The sequence below is a fragment of the Zootoca vivipara genome, chromosome 2, assembly GCF_963506605.1.
Source record: "Zootoca vivipara chromosome 2, rZooViv1.1, whole genome shotgun sequence".
In the NCBI taxonomy this organism is placed as follows: Eukaryota; Metazoa; Chordata; class Lepidosauria; order Squamata; family Lacertidae; genus Zootoca; species Zootoca vivipara.
This window is the reverse complement of record NC_083277.1, coordinates 44,930,817-44,954,613: the sequence shown is the minus strand read 5'-3', so window position 1 is coordinate 44,954,613 and position 23,797 is coordinate 44,930,817. Positions and strand designations below refer to the sequence as shown.

The window sequence follows — 23,797 nt, the reverse complement described above, 5'->3', positions numbered from 1 at the left end:
CTCTGCCTGCTCCTCTAGCTCAGCACTGAGGTTTGCTGGGAAAGAGAGGGGTGAGGTGGCAGGGAGGCCAGCACTCTGCAAATGCACCAGCATTTGGCTTTGACTCTGCCAGTCCATCCATATGGCACTGACTTCACCACTCCCTCTCCCGCCCAGTAAGCTGCAGCGACAATGGTGCTGGGAGGCAAGGTGTGTGCGGCTCCCCAACCCTGCAACCCCGCCAGCCACTGCTGCATGCCATGTCAGCCAGCTACAGTATTTTAGGAACACAGCTAGAAGTTGTGCTGTCATTCAGTAAGGAATAATGAATTGTTTCTACCTAATAGACTTCCCCAGTATATTTGACTCCCCTTTTGAACTGGTGTCTTAACTACTAGCCTTTTTACCCTGTTGCTTTCTTGACTTTCCCATCTGTTCTTCTCATTTGACCTGTCACTCGCTTCCACTTGTCACTCACTCTCACTACATCCACCTCATTCTCCTGCTGTTAGACACGGTATGATGTTAAGCACCCTATTCTGATGGTGAAAAAGCAGAACTTTAACAGTCAAGGCAAATGTAGAATTTATATGGCTCCAGCTGAGAAAGTTGCTGGTTTCTCTGACATAGAAGTGCCACCCATGATGTCCCTCTCAAGACTCAAGAAATGAAGCTAGAGAGGGAAGTATATGGACTCTAGGTGTCCATATCTAGCTAGAGAGGGAAGTACTTGGACTCTAGGTGAAATAAAATAAAAAAATTCCTTCCAGTAGCACTTAGAGACCAACTAAGTTGGTCTAAGGTGGTACTGGAAGGAATTTTTTTAATTTTGTTTCGACTATGTCAGACTAACACGGCTACCTACCTGTATCTAAGTGAAATATTAACTCCCTCCTTCCCAATTTCCAGAGGGGTAGTAGCCATGTTAGTTTGTTGCAGAAAAACAAGTTTTATTTTTATTTAAAATACTTGAAAATGATGTACAAAATATTTCGGCATACAATGAGTAACTAACAAAAGAAATGCAGACATAAATAAAATAGTAAACTATAATATAGCTTCCAGTTTCCACAGCGACCAAGCAAATGCACCAATCAGGGTCAATAATCAAGTGGTGCTTGTGTGACAGCAAGGTTTCAGCATTAGCTGAAACCATAAAGCAGAGAACAGTGCACTGGATTTATAAAGGGAGGTTGTTCCACATTATGGGTGCCACCACCTTTTAACCAACAAATTTGTTATGGCATAAGCTTTCATCAACTATATTCCACTTAATCACTTCTTATTCTAGTTTCTTATGGCTTCTTCTGAAACTCTTCCTCCTGCTCTCAACTCAGCTCCATAGCCAAATGCTTTTCTACGTAGCATGTAAAGTGTTCATTGACCCTGTTTGGCACCTCACATCCTATGTGTCCCAAAACCTTTCCTATCCATAAGCAAAGTGTTGTTATTCCAAGATAAATTGTTATATAAGGCTGCAATCCCAGTGCATTTAGGAGTAACCCCCATTGAACACAGTGAGACGTACTTATGAGTAAATATGCACAGAATTGCTGTCACAGTGGCCGGAGCGGGCTACTTCAGAGTAACGACTCTACACAGCTCTGCATTTTATTCTTTTATTGGTGCTGCGTATTTACAGTGCTGAAGTCATTGCTATATACACGGAGCTAGGTGTTCAGTCGGGTTCAGAACCTCCGAATGGCTTTTGGCGCGTCTTTCTCCAACACAAAAGCTTTGGCAGACCCATCCTCTTTCCCCTCCTCTTTCTGCGTAATTCCGGAGTTGGGGGGATGGGTCTCCCCCCCTTATTTGCCCCTTCCTGTCCCACCTGGTACCCTGGCTCCTCTACCTTGCCTGAGCCTCGGACACGACTTCCTGCTTCCCCACTGGAATCGGAACTCTCTCTGCTTTCCCCTGTGCTCGGGGATGGGCTTGAACTCAGGAGGGGAGGGACTTCGCGATATCCCCTGTCCCTCACAATTGCTGTAAGTGAACTTTACAATACTGTACATTACCTGGAAGTTGACCTCAGTGCCAAAGTACATTTTCAGTTAAGGAGGGAAAACATAGAAGAGACCCTTTCAAATATATCACCACGATTCTACGTTAAATAATTTTGCATTCCTTCTCCCACAAGATCTATCATCTATCTATCTATCTATCTATCTATCTATCTATCTATCTATCGATCATATATTCCGGCGTATTAAGTTGACTGGGTGTATAAGACGACCCCCAACTTTTCCAGTTAAAATATAGAGTTTGGGATATACTCGCCGTATAAGAAATACGACCTGGCGTATAAAACGACCCCCGACTTTTGAGAAGATTTTCCTGGGTTAAAAAGTAGTCTTATATGCAGGAATATACAGTATCTATCATCTATCTATATCTATCATCTATCAACCTATCATCTTTCATCTATTTACTGGACAGTAAACTCAAATTGTGTCTTCCTAATATCTTTCTTGCTATTAGCCAATTTTAACAGCAATTTCATTGGATCTCTTATCCAATATGCAAACCTTTCTCAGGTTGAAATGGTTTTTCAAGCAATATGGTTGACTTAAGAATCATTGCTGGAGAACCGTGCATTTAATTGATGGTCATAAATGACCTCAGGACAAATAACTACAGTGTGCAGATTAAATGACTGAAGATATTAATGCTTAGCGCTCTTCATAGCTAGGTCTCTGTTCAGAGAGGTACTTTCAAAGAACCAATATACAACAGCAAACTGGAAGGCTCCCAAGATATGGTCCACTTGAGCCTGTTTTACTTTGCATGAATAATAAAAAACCTTATTGTACTGTGTTGATGTACCTGCCAGCATCCATTCATTTGGATATATAATTCTTATTTAATTACTGGAAACTAGAAACTTATATTGAGATGTAAATTTCCTAGTCTCTGGAAAATAATGTTACACCCTTGCTTCCAAACCATAATTTCATGGTAATGATTTGGCTCATCTATCAGCTCAGTGCCTTGGAATATTGAGAGGTGGTTGTTCTCAACGGGTTTCCATTATGTTCAAGGGCAACTTGTAGGAAGTCAGCATATAGCCCATGATTTGTTTGTTATTTCAGAAACGTTAATTTGATACTGCGCTGGATATGTTTCAAGCATTTTATAATATCTCATCTATCACTACTCCAGGACATCAGAGATGTTCTCGTGATACAGAAGAGGTCATTGAGCACTCTCTGTCAGCTTACAAAATCCAACACAGCTCTTTCCTACATTGTTGTTATGAATTACTGTGCAATATCTAATATTCAGCCCCAAGGCTTGAATTTCCTTCCACATAAGTAGATTCCCTGTTATTGTGTTCTGGAGGTTGTAATTGTTTGATCAATACTTTTGCTTCCATTCCCTTAGTCAACTGCTAAGTTCAGGGCAACTTGTACAGGATCAGTGTTTATAGTTTGGGGAACAGGACTATAAACAGATTATTTTAACAAGGGAAGCTTAAATCAGCTTTGTTTAAACTTTGTTTAAATCACTTTTTTTCAGCCAGAGCGTGCCAGAGTGCAGTTCCAGCACCTCTCAGGTGGACTCCATTGCGGGCCGGCACTCCGCCTGCCCACTTTGTGCCTTTACGTACTTCTGAGATGCCCAAAACGAACATTTAAAGTCAAAACGGAAGCTGGCCAGCATGTGGCCTGTTTTTTAGATCTGTAACTCCATCTAGCTCTCCTACACTCCTAGCTGCGTCCCTCTACCATTGCACGTGTGTGTGTGTGTGTGTGTGTGCGCGCGCGCGTCCTTCCAAGCTGCTCTAACCATCTGCCGCAATGTAAGAGAACAAGCGAGGAGGGGGCACATTTATTTGACTTGCACCAGAACGAGAGGCAACCAGCTAGGGCAAGGGTCAGCAACCTGCAGCCCTCGGGGTCATTTAAACGGCCCATGAACTGCCCCCAAACTGAGCTGCCCACTTGGCGAGTCCCCACGCGCTGCACTAAAGTGGAATTGCTTCTGCGGCGCCGGAAATTGTGTCTGCGCAGACATGATCCGGCCCACAGAGCGATCTCCACGGGAGTGAACCAGCCCAGGCGAGGTAAACCTTGCCAACCCCTGAGCTAGAGAGACAGTTTGTTGTAGATTTTAGCACCTGTACGGGTGGTGTGAATGCAGCTGTTGTCAAACCGGCATCTGTTCAGGGCTGCCCTGAGTGGTCGCCCAATGACTTACCGTAACAACTTCCAGGTGAGTTCCAGCAGAGAAAATGGCCTGGCTGAGAAATACAGGCACATGCTTGTTCACAAATTATGGGAAAGCTATTATCTGTTTACTAACTTTCACCGATATAATAAGAATAAGAATAATTTATTATTGGCCAAGTACATTTTCCAGCATACTTGGAATTTGTTTCGGCTACATTGCAATGTAACATACACACTGTTCCACTCAAAATACAAATAAGCAAAGAAACCCATCCATAATTGACCTCCCCTTCAGCTACACATCTACAAATTTAACAATTTAATGGCACAAGGGGGAAAAACTGTTCCTGTGCCTGGCCGATTTTGTATATGAAGACTTGTAGCGACGTCCAGATGGGAGTAAATCTAGCAGATGATGACCGGGATGTAAAGGATCTGCTGCAATTCTCTCTGCTCTCTTCTTAACTCTGGTAGCATAGATTGTCTCTATTGTAGGCAAGCTAGCACCAATTACCCTTTCTGCAATTCTTATAGCTCGTTGGAGCCTTTTCTTGTCTGTCTTGGAGGCTGCTAATAAGGTGCTAATCAAGGCAGACTATATTGGTATTAAAGTTGCGTTTCCAATTATTGTAGCTAATGTGCATCTCTGAACACATATGTGCATATAAAGTGACCTTACACCAAATGAGATGTTTTGCACAGCATAAGGTCTCTTCTAACGGATGCCCAGGGTCTCAGCCAGGGGTATATTTTAGTTCTCTCCACATACTCCTCTCTATCTACTTAGGGGGCATGCAAGGCCTTGAACTGTACAGCCTAGTACTGTTCCACTGTGGTTTTTTGGAGCTGTGGTCGAGCAAGATAACATCTAGTGACATAGTGCCAGTGCAAAGACACTTAAGTATCCTACCCATATATACATAGGCAGATGCCTTTACAGTGGTACCTTGACATCCGAATGACTCGACTTCCAAAGGTTTCAACTTCCGAAGTCGTCAAACCTGGAAGTCTTTTCGCGCGCGCGGTCGGCACATGCGCAGAAGCGCAAAATCACGCTTCACGCATGCGCAAAACAGACATTTCGACAACCGAAGACTTCGACTTATGAAGAGCACCGCAGAACGGATCGCCTTCATAAGTCGAGGTACCACTATATTATTTGCCCTTCTGTTAAGCCATGGTACCAGCTATCAGATTTCTAAAGTGATGTTTTCTAAAGTGGAAACAATTTTACCCAGGTGATTTTGGGGGAGGACGGAGAGCTTAGGAATATAGAAAGCTGTACACTCTGCACACCTGATATCAACAATGATCAAGCAGAATTTTTGACATATTTTGAACCTGTCTCAGGTAGGTGTGCATTTCGTAAGTTAGAGAAGGAAATATGAATGCGTAAGTCAAGGATTTTGCAGATTGCTGCTGACAGCAGTATATCATTAATATCTCTATTTTCCAGTGGCCTTAACTAAAAAAGGATTCTACTGTCTACATTTCACACTTCTGCTGCTATTCCTGATTTTTCCCAATACGTTTATCTAAGGAGTCGCTGCTGCCCTGGGACTCTGGTAGTCTGTCATAGATGGCGGTGTGTGTGTGTGGAATGCTCTGCCAGAGATCTTAAGAAGGACTGCAGCCACCTTCTTATCCTGTCACCCCAATGGTAATTTGTTCGACATTGGGAGCGAGAGAAGTGGGGAGAAGGCAGCAGAAATGTGAGCTTTGCAGGTGTCATAGAATCTTTTGTGAGTGTTGAAAAGGAACACTTGCAAAAGCTCAACTGCTTTGGGGGCAAATTATAGGACGTTTTCTTGGGCTAACTGTGGGTTGCTTGTACATCCCTGCATTAAGTGTTCCGCTGAACATACAGCGCAATTGAAACTCCCAATTCTGTTTGTGAGCTTACCATTGTGGGTTGGCCATTGTGAGAACAGGATGCTGAACTAGATGGACCTTTGGTCGGATTCAGCAGGGTCCGTCTTATGCTCTTATTGCTGGTGGAAAAAAGAAGTATAGATATACAGAATAGATAGAATTCTTGCTCTCTGTATATAGAAACGCCATGGTGCATCTCTAGCAGCACAACCGGATGCCTTCATTTGCCCCAACTGCAACAAAACATGTATCTGTCATATTGGTCTCTACAGCCACAGAAGGCGGCCTAGCCTTCCAACAGTTTTGACTTCACCCCCAAAGGTGCACTCAATTGTCTCCCGTGACAGACAGATGCCAACAATGCAACAGCAATGTATATATAGGATAATTTCCTACCGGTAGATGCCAAGACCCAGGTTTGGGGCAAGTACTATTTGGTGAAAGAACCCCAGTAGAGATTTAAAATCACAAAATATGCAGCAAAGAGTAAAAATACAGGTTGTCAGACCTTTAACATATGCCCTTTAAAGTGAGTTCCAAGGCTTCCCACCTCCCCTAGCATAGTTTGCCAAGTTTAAAATCGGTTTACTTACAAACTCTCCAAAGGTGAGATTCATGTGCTTCCAAAAACTGCACTAGCAGAAAAACTTGGCTTAGTTGCAAAGTGGTGAAAGTTCCTAAATTATTGGTATAGGAAATTGAGTGGCTTGAGAGCCATAAGCTCTGAGCTTGGAGCAACAAGCTCAGCCTTCCTCACATGTTGACTGAAGGGGAAGAAAGTATTGATTATCTAGTGCCCAAGGTGAGCTAAGCCTGGCAGGACAGCTTACTCTATCGTATTAACCCCTTCATGCACTGATTAGACTTACACAGATTAGTTATGAGGCTTGTTATCTCACTTATCTACCATACTAGAGGGGGTTTGATGCAGGTGTCCCTCTGTCCAGCTTTGCATGGTTGTGCTGGATCTGCCATCAGGGTTGGACCTTTGCTGCCACAGAGCTCCTGACTACACCTCTTGTATACTCCCAAAATGGATCTGATGAATCTTTAAATGGTCCAGCTACCAGCATTTAGCCCAATCAGGGCCTCTCTTCTGTGCCACCCTGGAGCTGGCGCAACAAAAATACAGGATTTCCTTCCCCACATTTCACCCTGTCCAGAGTGAGCATTGGTGGCCCTATTCCTTTAAGCCCTGTTGCTGCACACCAGCGACTTGGATTGCTCCCCTAATTATGATTTACATTCCTAAATCATTACTTTTCAGACTAGTGGGGAGAGTGAACAATTAACAGGCTAGCTTCACATGCCATTTCACTAATATAAAAGTGTGAATAAATTATTTCAGTAGGGTATCATGTGATAGGGATAACATTGCAGACAAGAACACTGTGTTTATTCCATTACAAGCTATTTCCCCCTCCAAAATCTCATTATTCACAACATTTGCTAATAAACATAGGCAAGTATTAACATTGAGCATGTAAGTAATGTAATAGCAAATAAGACAGTCAACACTGTATTCCATTAATGTACTAAAAACAAATCAATTTTAGCAGAATAATTGGATATCTCAGTTTACTAAAGAAAGCAGATGAAAATCACCTTTTTTGCAGGATGAATGACTGTATTCATTAGCGTCTATTTCATTGGATAATTTAATTAAAGTGTTTCATATGCAGTTCTAACATTACAAATTATGATATTGAAGTATGAATTTTTTTTAAAAAAATTACAACTCCAGAGTGTCAAAACAAAGATAAATAATTTGCATTAAATTACTTGATGTATTTACTAAACAATATGCTATCTGAGCTGCAAAAGTAAAATGTCAGCAGTGTTAGAACACTTAGAAACATTGCCTTGGTTCTTAACTTTTCTTCTTTGAATGGAAGTTCATGGAATTGGGCTTCCCTGCTTCTCTCTCTGCAGCCCCCTGTATCCCCTCTCCCCAAAAACCGGCTTCTCAGGATTGGGAGACCCTTGGAAACTGTATGGGAAATGATAGGTGACGCTGCAGATTAAGGGGGAGGGATTGGCAGAAGTTGCTCCCTAAAAATGTGAGTAATGAGGACCCAAGTCAGGTTATTGTTGTATATTTATCTAGATAAAACTGGCTGTCTCTATTACACATAGAAAGAGAACAGGTTAATGGCTGGTGCGGTATTGGCTCATTCAAGAGGTTTGGAATTAATAGGGGATCAATAAGTGGGTATAAATGGTGGCATGGATATAGATCTGATAACATACATCATGGAAGGTGATGGATGAAAAGATGCACAAGTACAATCTTTCTAAACTACTCCTGTCATTTTCAGTGGCAAGACTAGGCTGCTGAATTGTAGTTAGGACAATAGAGGAAAGCAAAGTGCCACTTGGCCACCTAGGCGCTAGTGTGACAAGAAGCAGAAGGAGCGCCAGTTAAGTGTTTCCATGTGCCTTGCAAAGAGGGTGCTCATGGTGCCTAAAGAGTCTCTGTCAGTTAAGGGAGAGAGAAAGCAACTAACCCTCCATCTACTGACTCCCATATGTGATTCTGCTCAAGCCATTCTGAGCTATGCCAGACAAACTCTCTTGCCCCATAGTGGAAGCAGCGTAAGGAGGAGCAGCCGTTTTGCAAATAGGGACACTCAACGTTGACCAGAGCATCTTTGCCGCCACCAGCAGCACCAATCTCCCTGGCTAACCTTTCCAGCCCAAAGTGGGCAGTAGAGGAAAGAGGGGAAATGGGAAAAGAAATGATGAAAGGGTGCAAGTTATGTAGGGAAGAAACCCACCTACTCTCCTCCCTCCCTGAGTCAAAGTTCCCTGTCAAGCTGATCGACTCTTAGTGTACTAACAAAAGAAGATATGCATAATTTACTTCAGTCATGAGTAGCCACATCAAGCCTCCTCCACAGTGCTTTACTTAAAAATATGTAAAATAAAATAAAGGCATGGTGGTGGTGGGCTCATTTGAGTCTGTCAGCGCATGCACACGATCTGAGCTGGAAACCCTTCCCTCTAACTCCCAGATGTGGATTGCAGTGGGAAGGAGGAAACGGCTTCCAGCCCACAACTTCACCTCTCCTCTTCCAATATGAACACCCTGCAGGCCGTCGCGTTTTCAACACGTGGCTGGTCCTCACCTAAGGCAAGTGTAAAATTCCCCTGGGTGACAAGCAATAGATGCTTTCTCTTCCACCCGTGTTTCACAAACACGTGTGCAACACAAGGAGCTTCAGGGTAGTTTTTGCTGCTTTCTCCCCCTCTGTGTAAAAAGTAGCTACCCATCCCTCACACGCAAGGCCTCCCTCCATAATTCCCTTGCTCTTATTTACCAGGGCAGCAGCAACCGCCGCCCAGATGCCACCGGAAGTTCGCATATGGGCAAAACCGCGCGCAAAGCCCAGGCGCTGCAAGCCTCTGACCCTGGAGGTTCCCTTGGTGGCAAATGCGCGCCCGGCCGCCTTAGCAGGAGGCTCACGCCCAGGTATAGGAGCAGAGGTGGGTCAGACGCCCAGACGCACGCATGCACGCACGCACATCTTCTGGGAGTACGAAGCGCAGCTTGCACGCCAGAGGCGGGCCTGGTCTCCAGGCGGCCTTGAACCCCCTCGCAACGCAGTTGCTCTCTCCTGCTTCCAAGACATTCAAGAGCGGGAAGGAGGAGGGAGGAAGGGGTTAAGGCCGCCGCGCGCTCTTTGCTATTTGTGGACGCCGGTCTGGAGCTCGCCTCTAGGCTGCTTACTGCGTGGCTCAGCCTGCCTCTCTCCTTCGCTGCGCCCGCCTGCTCCTCCTCCTCCTCCTCGCTGAGCAGCAGCAGGTGGCGGCGGCGGTAGCGGCAGGCGCGAGAGAGTTAACCCGCCTGGCGACGGCTGCGCGGGAGGCAGGCAGGCAGCGGCTGCGGGCTCGAGAGAGGCGGCAGCCGGGGCGGGAAGAGGGTGCAGCCGCGGCGGCGGCGGCGGGTTACTAGGGATGGAGAGCGCCCGTGTCACCCGGATGTGAGTGTCATGTTGGCCCAAACTCGAAGGGATTTGCAAGCAGCGGCGGCGGAGAAGAAGAACCGGCGGCGCCGGCGGCGGCGGTGGTTGTTGTAGTAGCCACAGCGACTCTTCCCCCCTACCCCGTTCCAAGCCCTTGCCCGCTCGCTCGCTCGCCCGCCCTGCCACCATGGGGACAGCTGGATAGCAGGCAGCGCAGGGGCAAGGGCCAAGAGGGGGGCATCGCCTCACGCCTGGCTTGGAGCGGCGACGGGCAGAAGGAGGGCGAAAGGAGCGGCGCCCGCGTCTCGGGGGGCCCCGCAAGAAAGTGACCATGATGCCCCAGCAGCAGCAGCAGCAGCCGCAGCTCCCTGACGGTAAGAGCCGCCCCGCTGTGCGCCCGCCCTCACCTTCCAGCCCCCCACCTCCATCCCTGGCCGCCTCCCGAAGCAGCAGTAACCGCGGCAGCAGCAGGAGGAGGATGCCTTGGGATTAAAACAACGAGGGATTTTGGGGATGTTGGGATTAGAGGAGGGAACCGCGGGGAGGATTAAGGGGCTGGCGAAAGGAAGGGCTGGAGGGCTGGGGGTCACGGGGTTATGGCAGGCTCCAGAGGCGAAGGCGGGCGAGCCTCCCGCTGCCGCCCCCAGTGCACTGGCTCCCCGCGGCCGCCTCCCCTTCCCGCGGGAGCGCGTTGCATTGATTTCGCACGTCTGCCTTTCGCCTTGAGGCTGGGCTGAGGCTGGGGAGGGAAGGAAGGAAGGAAGGGCGAGAAGGGGGACGCGGCGCCTTTCGACGGGAAGGTTTGGGGTTTGGGTTTTTGGTTTTTGCTGTGGGCGCCCCGGGCATGTGCCGTGGTGTTTAAGGCTCTTGCGGAAGGAGGCGGGCGAGCTGCGCTCTCCCTCCCCCCTCCACCTCTTCGCCGAGCGCCGAGGGAGAGACGACACATGGGGCTCGTGTGTGTTAATCGCCTTTGCAAACAGGCTCGGGCAGGCGCTGCTGCTGCCCCCCCCCCGTCAACCTCCCGCTCCTCTTTCTCCCAGAGAGCGAGCTGCGTGGAAATGATTCATCTCTCCTGAAATTGACAGCGACTTTGATATCGCACGCGCGCGCGTGCTTTTCCTCGCGCGCGCCAGGGGCAAGATAACCCCCCCCCCGTTGCAGTTCACTTTCAATGGTGCCCCTTTGCCAAGGAGAGGGGTCAAGAGGTTGACCGCCTTCGTTTTTGACATACCATAAAAATAGAAAGACTGAAGTGCGGGGGGGGGGGGAAGGAAGAATGAGAAAGCAGTACAACTTGGAGGAGGGGGCGGAATTACGAAACGGTTCTAGGAGAAATAATTGTAGAGTGAATCTGACAACGTTTGCTATTGCATCAAACGGTCACCTGAGGCAGGAACTCTTCTCCTTGGGTAACCTAGCAATGGACCCAGCTGCTGATGTGACCCATGCAATCTGATGGGCCAGCCACTCTTCATTCTCCGACTCTGTCCCCACTCTCCCTTCTCTGAGATTTAATGCAAGGTCCATTAATTCTTTGGTCGGTGAGAAACATGCTAGCAACATCCAAGGGTTACCTTCTCCCCAACCTTCACCCACACCAAGGGAGCCATCTTAAACTCTCCCCCAATCCACCTCTGGTTTGCATCTCTGTATGTGCTCACACTCGCAGCACTGGAGTTGAAGCAGCACAAGAGGCTACAACTAGGTTCTTGTCACTAGATTATGCAAAGGACATGGCAAGACCCCATTGCCTCAGTAAAGGGAGAATAAGCGTTTGTAAAGGTATCCTTGCTACATCTTTGTTCTGTCTGAAGAGCAGTGATCAAAAGATATTAGTTCATCCCCTGCCTGTGCAAAGCTTATTGTCGATTTCTCTTTCTCTAATTTCCTTTGCATCCCTCTGTCTTCCCCCCCCCCTCACATATATCCTCAAGTTTAGAGCACAGTTAGAAGCTGCTTCCCGCAGGCACACTTGGTAGGCTAGAATCTAAGATCCTTATCAAGGTCTGTTGCATCTTCTTACTTGTAATTTAGGCTGCTTCTTCCAAACAGTCTCCTTTAATTGTAAACTTTAGAGAGATTCCAATTTCATTGCTAATGTTGTTCTGTATTGTAGGGTCAAAAAAACCTTTGATTTGAGTGTTAAGGCACTTACTAAATTCATGTACAAAAAAGCAGGAAAAGGATAAGTTCAGGTGTCAAAAAACATGTTGAACCCGTGTGCAGTAGTTGTGGAAAGGGAAAATTCTATGTTAGCGATGGAACATAAGGAAAGGGATTGAGAATAAAACAGCCAATGTTATAATGCCACTATACCACTCTATGATGCAAGTTTACCTGGAAGACTCTGTTCAGTTCTGATTGTTGCATCTGGAAAAGTATATTTATAGGGTTGGGAAAGGTTCAGGAAAGGCATATTTTTTCTCACTCTCTCATAATAATGTACTATAATCTGGAGTCATGTAATGAAGCTGAATGTTGGAAGACTCAGGACAGACAAAGCAACGTATTTCTTCACACAGCCCACACTTTGACTATGGACTTCACTGCTGCAGGATGTAGTAACAATGGTGGTTTTAAGAGAGGATTAGACAAATTCACAGAGGACAAGAATATCAGCGACTACTAGTCGTGATGGCTGTATACTATCTATAATATTGGTGGCGGCATGCCTCTGATTAGCATTTGCTGTGGAACACAAGTGGGGAGAGTGCTGTGACATTTGGGTCCAGCTTGCAGGCTTTCTCCATAAGCATCCAGTTGTCCACAGTAAGAACAGAACACTGGTCAGATGGGCCTTTGCTCTGATCATCCAGGGCTCTTCCTATGATCTCATCACAACCTCCACATATTGCATGCAATAAGCATGCTCTGCAGTCTCGCACATTGTCTGTGTTTATCGCTTCGTCTCTGAGCATCCATACTTTGCCTTGGTCTTTCAGTCCCAGTTGTCCTCCTATACAGGTTAGGCGAACACTGAAGTTTAGGACGCTATGGGGATCAAGGCACACTGACCCCCTGCTATCCCTACCTGCTTTCATCCCTATCTGCTTAGCTTGCTTTACAACAGGACCCAAACAACCTGCGGCTCTCTAGATGGCCATTGTTGGAGGGTGATGGGAGCTGCAGCCCAACAACATCTGGAGGGCCACACGTTGGCCACTCCTGGATTAGAGCACATGGTTAGCAGAAACAAGCTATATATGGGTGACTATGGGCTATATATAGCCTATATATGGGCTAATAGATGGAGGATGTAGAAAAGGATATAAGACTGGGGGCAGACAAGCATTGATTCAATATACAAGTCAGCAGGAGAAAGGAGGAGAGTGAGTGCTGGATGTATAAGCGAACAGTAAAACGTACACTGGCATCGGCTTTGCAACAGGTTCTCTCTGAAATGAGTTAATTAAATATTTAAAATCCACAAGCAGAGCAGATTCTGATGTTCCAGTTCTGCTTTTGGTTAAGTGTGCACACCATAAAATGAGTTTTGCAGAAGGCTGGCTGTTAAGAATTAACTCTTTAGCTTTTACAATCTAAAAAAGGTACATGCTTACAAAAAAGGTACATTTCCATAGACCACCAGCTTCATCTTCATCTTGTAGATGCTATGAATTTAGTATACCTGGGTGTGCTGTGGTGTGTGCAAAGGGTTTCGGGGACGACGACACACAAACTGCTTTTATTTTACAGATGTTCTTGTTGCTGAATGATATCCAATTCTGACTACCATGCAACCATTCTGTCGCCCTCTGACATGTCCAAGAAACAGATATCAGAATGGTTTATAGCTTTAATTTTAAAACCTAGACTTAGGGGGCTGGTTTAGGGAATCAGTCCCCCCCCCTATCCTGTGGTGTCTCTGAGTGTAGCGTTTAACTTTCTGCCATTCATTTCAACAGGAGGAAATAAATAGCTTTTCTTGGGACAGTATTGTGGTGAGAGCAAAATCCACCCCAGGGCCCTCTGCAATATACATGCGTCATCACAGCAGGCATTTTGCTAGTTATTATCAAGCATTCACAAATTTGACTGCCAGGTTGATTGCAGTCTTCCCCCATACCTTGTTTCTGCAGTCACACCACCCAAAGGAGTCTCCAAAATGCAATGCGACAAAATGCAACATGAAGAGACAAGACTTACCCCTCTCTCAAGCCTGGAGAGATGCAGTGGTGGCATCTGTTTTCATGCTGTACTTTGGAGGCAATCTTGAGTTTCTTCAAAATGCAGTACAAAGCCACAGGCAAGACTCTGCTCTGCCTAAGTCCTCTGTACATGTCAGTAGCCTCAGGAAAGGAGCAGAGTTAGTAGCAAACACAAGTAATGCTAGACAAAATTTGTGGATCCATAGTACGGTAGTAGTAATTGGTGTATAGCGTTAAAGATAACTGTCTTTTGGGGAAAGTGTGTTCAGTTATCACAGAGAGAATTACTGTGTTAGGCAAGAAGCAATGCATATTTACGTTGAAAGGATTGCTTTGCTTGTTGGTTTATGTCAGAAGGGATACATTCCAGTTTCTGTAGGGATTGAAATGACTTCACATATTATGGATTTAAGAGAATCCGTAATGTTTGCTCTTACATTCAGAACAAGCGGAGGCAGTTTGTACCAAACAATCAAATGAAGAAACTTATATTAACTCAAAACTGGACTCTTTTATCAATTGTAAAATGGGTTTGATTGATTTGAATTCGGCTTCTTTGTTAAATATTTAATATACCTTGAAGATTCAGGGTGCGTTAACTTCAGAACGTGTCAAGACAAATGCTAATGTTTGTAAATGTGATTCTCCAAGTCTTTAAATTATTATTATTATTTAAAATGCTTCAAAATAGAGTGAAAGATAGTATCTCACAAGCAGTTTAAAAATGACATGATTCTTTTAAAACAGGATAAATGCATCTTCTTCTCCCCTTCCCCCATTTTTTTCTACAGAAGCAAGCTATGCAAATAGCACCAAAATTCCTCTTCCTGGTGACGGACCAACTCTCCAGTCGAACAGCTCAGCACCATCCAAGCAAACTGTGCTATCTTGGCAAGCTGCAATTGATGCTGCTAGACAAGCCAAGGCTGCCCAAAGCATGAGCACCACCCCAGCCCAACCTGTAGGATCTCTGTCCCAAAGAAAACGCCAGCAATATGCCAAGAGCAAAAAACAGGGTAATACATCCAACAGTCGGCCAGCCCGGGCCCTTTTCTGTTTATCCCTCAATAACCCAATCCGGAGAGCCTGCATTGGTATAGTAGAATGGAAGTATCCTTTTTATGAGGTTTTTTTTTGTTCTTACCATCTCTGAATACTCAAAAGTGTGTCAAAGACATTGACCTGGGCTTAGACTACATATTGCACAGAATTCTGTATTGTCGCTGTTTTCCTACCTTTTCCCCCTTTTCATTTTAACCAAAATCAGCCTGGGCAAGTTGGAAATTGGAATGGAGAAAATGTCAGTAGAGAAAAGCTGCTTAACCCTTTCCCAACTAAAAATCGGTCCCCCTAAGCCTCCTTTATTCATCTGAGGTGATGGTGGCGAAATCTTCCCTGTTAGATTTTTTCCTCTGGGTGAAAAAGCAGCCTGGGTAGAGGATTAAAACTGCTAAGTTATCGCCTGTCCATGTTGATTTGGACTTACAAAATGTGGCAGAGAGGAGTGAATGTAACTTTTATGTAATGTGTAGTCTGAGCCTTAGATACAAGGTCTTGTGTTCTTAAAATGCAGTTCTAAAAATATCATTTAATTTTAATACATAGTGTTTGGGACTTCAGGATTTATTTCACATTTATTAAGCTACTGTTGAAGTGTTTTAGATACACATGCATAGATTCATATATGCTTATTAAAGCAAATTATCCAATGCCACAAGATGAGACTTCATTGTGTCATCACTATTTAGAACTTCGTTCTGATAGGATAAATTTGTGCTTCAAAAATGAATGTACAGAAGAGCCTTTGAGCAAGATGGTTAGTATGCTACTTTGTTAAAAAAAAGTTGCCTTTTTTGATATAGCACACTAACCACAAAATCCTATACATTTCTAGCCAGAACTAAGTCCTGCTGAGTTCAATTGGGGTTGCTCAGAGGTAAATGGGATTGCAGCTTACAATTTCAGTTGAACCAACCCATGCATAAATATGTGGCTGGTCAAAACTGTTATTTTTATATTCTATGAATGCTACAGATTTTTCACTAGCATGTTCTTACATTTTTCTCCCTATCTAATAATCTGTACATACCAATGTAAAATTGATGTGCCAAAATTAGGGTTGGATCCAGATATAGGCAGATATGACTGTGGTTTTATTCCATGGCTGTTGTGCCTATGCAGATTCCATTAGCGCTAATGATCAGTATCTACACTGAGAGAACAGATCTGTAAGCATTTCAAATATTTGAATCAAAATATGGATTCAATATTATGTATTATGTAATTGGATTTTAATATATATATTAAATATATATATTTATATATACAGTGGTACCTCGGTTTACAAACACAATTAATTGGTTCCGGAAGTCTGTACTTAACCTGAAGCGTACTTAACCTGAAGCGAACTTTCCCATTGAAAGTAATGGAAAGTGGATTAATCCGTTCCAGACAGGTCCGCGGAGTACTTAAACTGAAAATACTCAAACCGAGGCGTACTTAAACCGAGGTATGACTGTGTATATATACGTATAGTGCAAAATAATGTAATTGTGCAGTTTGTTACTAAAAAGCGGGCATTGATGAAAGGTCATGTGCTGACAAAGATGCAATATAATGGATGCTTGTGGAGGATGGGTTGTCATTTCCATCAGTCAAAAGAAGGGCCTGAACATGTCAGAAACAAGCCTATGGCCCTCAATGCAGAAATTAGTAAGGAATTAGACTGAGTTGTATATAAATATATCTCAATACTAGATGTTCCTTAACAAGATACTTCAGACCATTTGACATATTTATATTACTGGCTATTTTTGCCAATTGTGTGGCCTTAGCTGTTTACATCCCATTCCCAGAAGATGATTCTAATTCAACAAATCAAAACTTGGTAAGTATGTGGGTTTTTTTTTTATTCCCCTCCTTTTCTTGAAGTGCTTTATTTTTTTTAAAAAAATGTACATGAAGCCTAAATAAAAGTATGGCATGAATTACACATTTAGTTGGGGTGGGTGAGATGAGAACCAACATTCTAAAATGTGTTTGGCTGCTTTGGTTGCCAGTTGCAATAGGCAAGCTCTGGTTTATGATATAATAAGATGGTTTGTGATAATTCTTGGGGTGAAACAAATGCATTTTGAGGAACACAGTAATTGGATTTATATGTTGCTGATGTTTTATGCTGTCTGCCGCCTTAGTGCTCAGCCCTCACATGAACTTTTATTTCTCTATTCATGTAGTTTCAATTGTTTTTCACATTTTAAAATAAAAATAATGGTAGCATTGAATGGTTTATATTATCAACAGATGTACCTTTAAATGCATTATTCTATGATAAGGATTTACTGGGAAGTAACATACAAAGTTAGCTTCCTAATTAAAAGATTAGACCCTGGAAGGAAGGGTATCATAATGCTGTTGATTTCAGTGAGAGCATCAGTGGGCTTTGACCCATGTAAATGTTATGTACTGCAGCAGATACCAAGGTTTATATATTAAAACAATGGACGTGTATCCAAAGGTATTCTTCTGCTAGTGGAAATCTCTTTTGCACATGGAATTACTGTTTCCAAACTAGCAGATGATTGCATGATAAAACGGTTCCCCAAACCCAAAGAAGTTTCTCTGCTGTGCAAGTTATTTCTCCAGCCTTTTTCACAGGGTCATTTTATGATCCTTTAGAGTTCTTATATGACAGCCTGTGTCTTCCAGTGATCACCCACATTTCTCATACTGTAACAGAACTGCCCCCCTCCCCATACATTGTGACTCTGTGGTCTAGTGCAGGGGTCAGCAAACTTCTTCAGCAGGGGGCTGGTCCACTGTCCCTCAGAACTTGTGGGGGGCCGGACTATTTTGGGGGGGGATGAATTCCTATGCCCCACAAGTAACCCAGAGATGCATTTTAAATAAAAGCACACATTCTACTTATGTAAAAACATGCTGATTCTCGGAGCATCCGCGGGCTGGATTTAGAAGGCGATTGGGCAGGATTCAGCCCCTGGGCCTTAGTTTGCCTACCCATGGTCTAGTGACTTGAAAAATGTACCTAGGGACGGTTCAAATGTGGCAATCTCCTCATGTTGGGATTTCTGTTCATGTACGGGGGATTTTTTTTTGAAGTGTCCTCATGTGAACATCAGGTCCTATGTGAAAAACTTCCCATGTTAGATAGCAAGCTAGTTTTTAAGCCTTCTGTGCAGTTTAATTTTTTTTTAATGCTTGAGGCATAGGGTTTTTGTAACAAATCATGTACATCCTTCTAAGATGAAAGCAGAGGTGGTCTGCAGATTCTTGTTTGAGCACGTTGCCAGCCCCAAATAAATAGATCTGAGTAATCTTTCGATTCTGGTAGTCACAATTGATTTTGTCATTATTTTCTCAATCTTTTTTTAATTATATTCGTGTTTATCATCCTCAGTTTAGTATTTTTAGAGGTACAATCAAACACTTCTTTGGTATCTTTTGATTGAAACGTATAAAACCAAATTGGAAGAATTCAACATTTCTTGATACGCGGTTTGTTTTCGCTTGCTCCTATCTTAACTTGAGATTCTGTATACAAGGAGTGCTTTGAAGTCTGTAATACTAAATAGTGTTGGTTTGTTTCTCTTTTGGCTTCTTTTTTTGTCACTGCACAATGAAGGCACTTGTTTGAAAAGCCCATTAAAACATTGGTTACTTGTCTATATATATATATATATATATATATATATATATATATATATATATATGCCTTCGGTATTCTTAATTTACTGAGATTATGATATTAAACAGCTACAGACAACAAAAACTGGAAAAACACAGCACAATTCAGGTCAATGTAAAGAACAATTTATGTAGCGGTGTGCCAGAGCAGTCTGTTTTTGCTCCCAGAAATTTAGGACAAAAATCTCTGTGTCACTGTCAATCCACTAGGAGGTCTGTGCTAATAACCAATATCATAAAGCATTATTTGAAGTGGGAAAAGCATCTGTCCGCATCAGAGGCTGGCAATTTATTGAATTTTAGCTGGGTTCATCTTGTTTTAACTGTGCACCTTGTTCAAAACCAATAGTTTTACCTTAGTTCATGGGCAAGTTTAAGTATTCATTTTTTTATACGTCTTGCTTTCATTTTTTAAAAATGCCTTTAAGGTTTCTTTACACAAAAAAACCTTGTATATTTTTCACAGAGTTTTACACTGAGTATTGGCAATAGAGCTCTCATTGGACTGTGTATGCATTATGCAACTGTGTGTTCAGAGAAACACATTTTACGTTTGCACAAATCCTTAATGACTTTGTTGAGCAGTGAGGAAAAGCTTAATTGGCTACAATTTATTTGAATTGATTATTGCATACAAAATTATTTAGATGGATGAAGAACATTTAAAAACAACAGCTCTGTAATATTTAGTTCTACAGTACGTAATTGATAGCCCCTGTATCATGAATTGTGTATTTTACAGTAAATTTTACTGACTATAAATCAGGGTGGGCTGGTCACAGGTCGGCTGCCCATGTTGCAGGGTAGACTGGTCCAGACTGTCAGGGCTTTGAATGGGTCCATTCTGCGTATGGCTGCATTGGGTGTCACCCACAGTCTTTGGGTTAATCTGACAGCCCAATTCCATGTACTTAGCACTTCAAAGTAAAAAAGTAATTGGCAGGGTTCTGAACTTTAGAAGGGGAAAGGTGACAGAATGTTTGCTTGTGGACAATTCTCACTACAGCCAACCAAAGACAACCAACCACACCCTAAGCCAGGCGTAGGCAACCTAAGACCTGTGGCCCACAGGGGTTGTTTAACTGGCCCATGAGCCACCCCCAAACCGAGCCGCCCACTCGGCGAGTCCCCGCCCACTGGGCTAAACCAGCACAGCGCGGCACGGGGACTGGCTTCCGCAGCACCAGAAATCACATCTGCGCAGACGCAAACGCCAGAAATCGCAGGCGCAATCTGGCCCATGGAGGAATCTCCGCTGGAGTGAACCCTGCCCTAAGCCACTCCCAACCTCTCTCACCACCAAGGAAACACACCAAGTGAATACCGTAGCAAGAAAACCCTTATAAGTAACACTGACAAAACCCTCCCTATTAAGTAGAATAATAGAAACATAACCACCTGACCCCACCCCACTCGCCATTCCTCCCTCCTCCTCTTCCCCCCTTTTCTTTCTTTCTTTCTTTCTTTCTTTCTTTCTTTCTTTCTTTCTTTCTTTCTTTCTTTCTTTCTTTCTTTCTTCTTCTTCATTGTTGTTTAAACCAAGTCATGAACCAAGAACTTATACATTGACTACTAATAATGAAACATATGCTGTGGATATTTTTTCCACCTTTATTATGCTATTTTGTGATATACAAATGACATGAGAAAACTTGGTATACGTATTTGTATAAGATTATTCTTGTTTATAAAACTCAATAAAAAACAAACAAAACAAAGCAGCATATAGGAAGAGTATCTGCCAATGCCATCATGTATTTGTGCACCTTGAATGCAAACACTGGAAGTGCCTCTTTTATAATAGATTAAGTTTTAGTTTACAATGGTGGCATTCCCCCGCCTACGTTAGGAAACAAAGACATTCTTCTGCATATTGTGTGAAGGGTAAAAAGGAACTGCTGAGATCTGGAAGATATTTTTATTTTATTGTCGCCCAGGCCACGTGCATCACTAGCAGCGATTACATCGACAGTGAGCAGTTCACTTTAGTGAATAATATCAGTATGTCAAGCTTCTCTATTAGGTGACTTATATGGCGGATTATAAAGTTTAATCCATCTTCCATGGAAGGCAATCAACACAGTAGGCAAGGTGGATGAAACTATTAATTGTACCATAAATTTTCGCCCCCAAATGGATTGTCACAGTAAACGTTAGATTAATACAAATTGTGACTGGCAGCACTTATAAATAAAATTTAGCCATCAACTCATCCAAGGCATTTTGAATCAATTTACAGTGGAGAACTTTGTAAACTAAATAATGCCCCCCATATTTCAGCTTGCTCAGCACCATTCTTTGCCTACAGATTCTTCAGGAAAAGGCATTTGTGTGACTGTGATTGCCCCCCTGCAGCTAGTTGTCTGCAAGACTTTATGGCTGCAATCTGATACAAACTTACTTGGAAGTAAGTGCCATTGAAGTCAATAGGACCTACTTCTGAGTGGACATGTATAGCATGGCATTGTCAGTAGTGTAAAGTTAAGCATGCGGCCTTAAAAAACCTCCTGTGCCTGTGTACTAATGACATAACATTGTCAGTTTCAAAGCACTGAACTTGGGTAGCAGCGGGTAGTTTGGTGGAGGAATAACTTTACAAATAAAGAAAGCTGATTGCTAGGCCAAAAATAATACTCAGATAAAATGCAATAGCTTCTGCTAAAACATAAGCAGAAGGCATTTTGTCTCGCAGAATAAAATAGGATATTATATGATATTTAAAAAGGTATAATAAAGCCAGAAAATCTTATCATACAGCTTCAGAAACCCAAATCTGTAAATGGTGTGTGTGTGTGTGTGTGATGATGTATTTTTTTCAATCCAAAGAAAGATGCAGTAGAAGTGGAGTAGGATAGCAAAGATGACATGAATTCCAGAATTCAGTTCTTATTGAAAATGGACTCGTTAGCCTTTCTTAAATTGTTAGTATTAGTGTACTCCTGATAAAAACTAATAGTTAGTTGCCCTACCACCAATAGGTATATGGAAGCAGACTTCTGTGCTCATATTTCTTGCTACATGAGGAGCTATGTGTGCAGCTACATGCTGTATGTGCACTTCCTTTTTTTTTTGATCTAGCAGCTTTTTAAATATATATGAAAAAGCTGGTGGTCAGCTGTTTGGGAGGAAAACCTTCTACTTCCCCGCCAAACAACTGATTTTTTTCTTTTTTTCTTTTTCTTTTAAAAAAAGAAGAGATCAGTGTGTGCAGCTCCAGCTGCTGTGCACTTCACTGGACTAGAACAAGTAGTATCATAATTGACAAAAATACTTCTGGAGCAATATGCTCGGGACTTTTTCTGTTAATAGCAATTGCTGTAGAGAATTCATTGCCTTGGAGAATTGCTGCAGCTGTTCTCCTTTCCTGAAGTCCACGGTTTTGTCCTCACGTTTGGGGTGGAATGAGATGTTACGGAGGTCCTTGCAGAAAGCGGAATGAGCTTTGGATTTCATCATGTGTTTTCTTAGGGGACTTTTGAACTTTGGTGGATAATAACGAAGCAGGATGTGGCATAGGTTACAACAGCATTACAAATCTTAATATAACCATTGCGACCCCTTCTTCCCAAGAGTCCTGGCTATTTTAGCTTGGTGAGTGTACTGATCATTTTTGTTAAAAATTCCTAGTCTCTCCTACAGACCTACAGTTCCCAGAATTTTTGCAAACCAAGGATAACTACCAAGTGTGCCACATAACACATATGCCCTTCTGAGGGAGGGGCTGGAGGCAGTTGAAAGGCATATTGTTGCCCTTCTGCTGGCCTTCACGATCATAGAGGAGTGCTGATGGAGGGTGGGGCCCCGGGCTATACTCAGGTGGACGGAAAGATACTACAGTGGTACCTCGGTTTAAGTACACAATTGGTTCTGGAAGTCTGTACTTAACCTGAAGCGTACTTAAGCTGAAGCGAACTTTCCCATTGAAAGTAATGGAAAGTGGATTAATCCGTTCCAGACAGGTGCGTGGAGTACTTAAACTGAAAGTACTCAAACCGAAGCGTACTTAAATCGAGGTGACTGTATTGGCTTTTATTCCTAGTGATGGTAGCAAGCAGGTTTGAGTGAGAGCAGAGGAAAGGTAGCGCACTTACTCTTTTGGAGGGTCCCAGCCTTGCAGATTTCTAGGGTTGCCAGACTCAATAGAGCAGTGTTTTTCAACCTTTTTTGGGCAAAGGCACACTTGTTTCATGAAAAAAATCACGAGGCACACCACCATTAGAAAATGTTTTAAAAAAAATTAACTCTGTGCCTATATTGACTATATATAAATCGATTTTTTCAATTTTTCCCACGGCACACCAGGCAACATCTCGCGGCACACTAGTGTGCCGCGGAACAGTGGTTGAAAAACACTGCAATAGAGGACAGGACTTCTGTGCCTTTAATTGCCCTGCTCTCTTTTGAGTCTGGAAACCTTAAAGAGAAACCAGCAGACCCTTTGTTTAATTTCCAAGCAACGGGTCTGCTGGTTTCTCTTTAAGGTTTCCAGACTCAAAAGAGAGCAGGGCAATTAAAGGCACAGAAGTCCTGTCCTCTATTGAGTCTGGCAACCCTACAGATTGCCCATGGGACTTGGTTCTTGGACTGCTCAGCTGTGCTGTTGCACTGAAACGGCTGGTGCAGTGAAAAAGTAAGCCAGCGGGGCTTGGGGACGTAGCAGTGGATCTGTGTCTGTGCCTCTCCCAAACCTCACGTAGGATTTTCCTGTAAAACATACGGTACAAGTCTGTAGTTGAAAGATGCCCTTAAAATGCAATAACAAAATAGCCCAATACAAAACTCAAAGGCAAATGTGCTGTCAGGGACTGGCAGGTCTCTGACAAGTGTTTGGCGGAGGCAGGGGGTCCAGGGGCTGAATTAGGAGAGGGGGGGCAGTGATTCATGGGGTTTTGTGCCATCTGCAAGGCAGAAGCCAGAGCTGGAGGAAGGCGAAGAGTCTGAGCAGTCACGAGACAGA

At 43.5% G+C, this 23,797-nt stretch overlaps 1 protein-coding gene across 2 annotated transcripts in view; it reads left to right on the top strand.

Annotated features, from left to right (window-relative positions):
• The first annotated feature begins 9,980 nt into the window (after positions 1–9,980).
• Positions 9,981–23,797, top strand: part of CACNA1D (calcium voltage-gated channel subunit alpha1 D) — a 208,356-nt gene continuing 194,539 nt past the window's right edge. For both annotated transcript variants that reach the window (XM_060271439.1, XM_060271438.1), the window contains exons 1-3: positions 9,981–10,362; positions 14,928–15,246; positions 16,918–17,023. In XM_060271439.1, the coding sequence (XP_060127422.1) occupies positions 10,320–10,362; positions 14,928–15,246; positions 16,918–17,023 (468 nt within the window). In that variant the 5' untranslated portion in view covers positions 9,981–10,319. The remainder of the gene's footprint in view (positions 10,363–14,927; positions 15,247–16,917; positions 17,024–23,797) is intronic.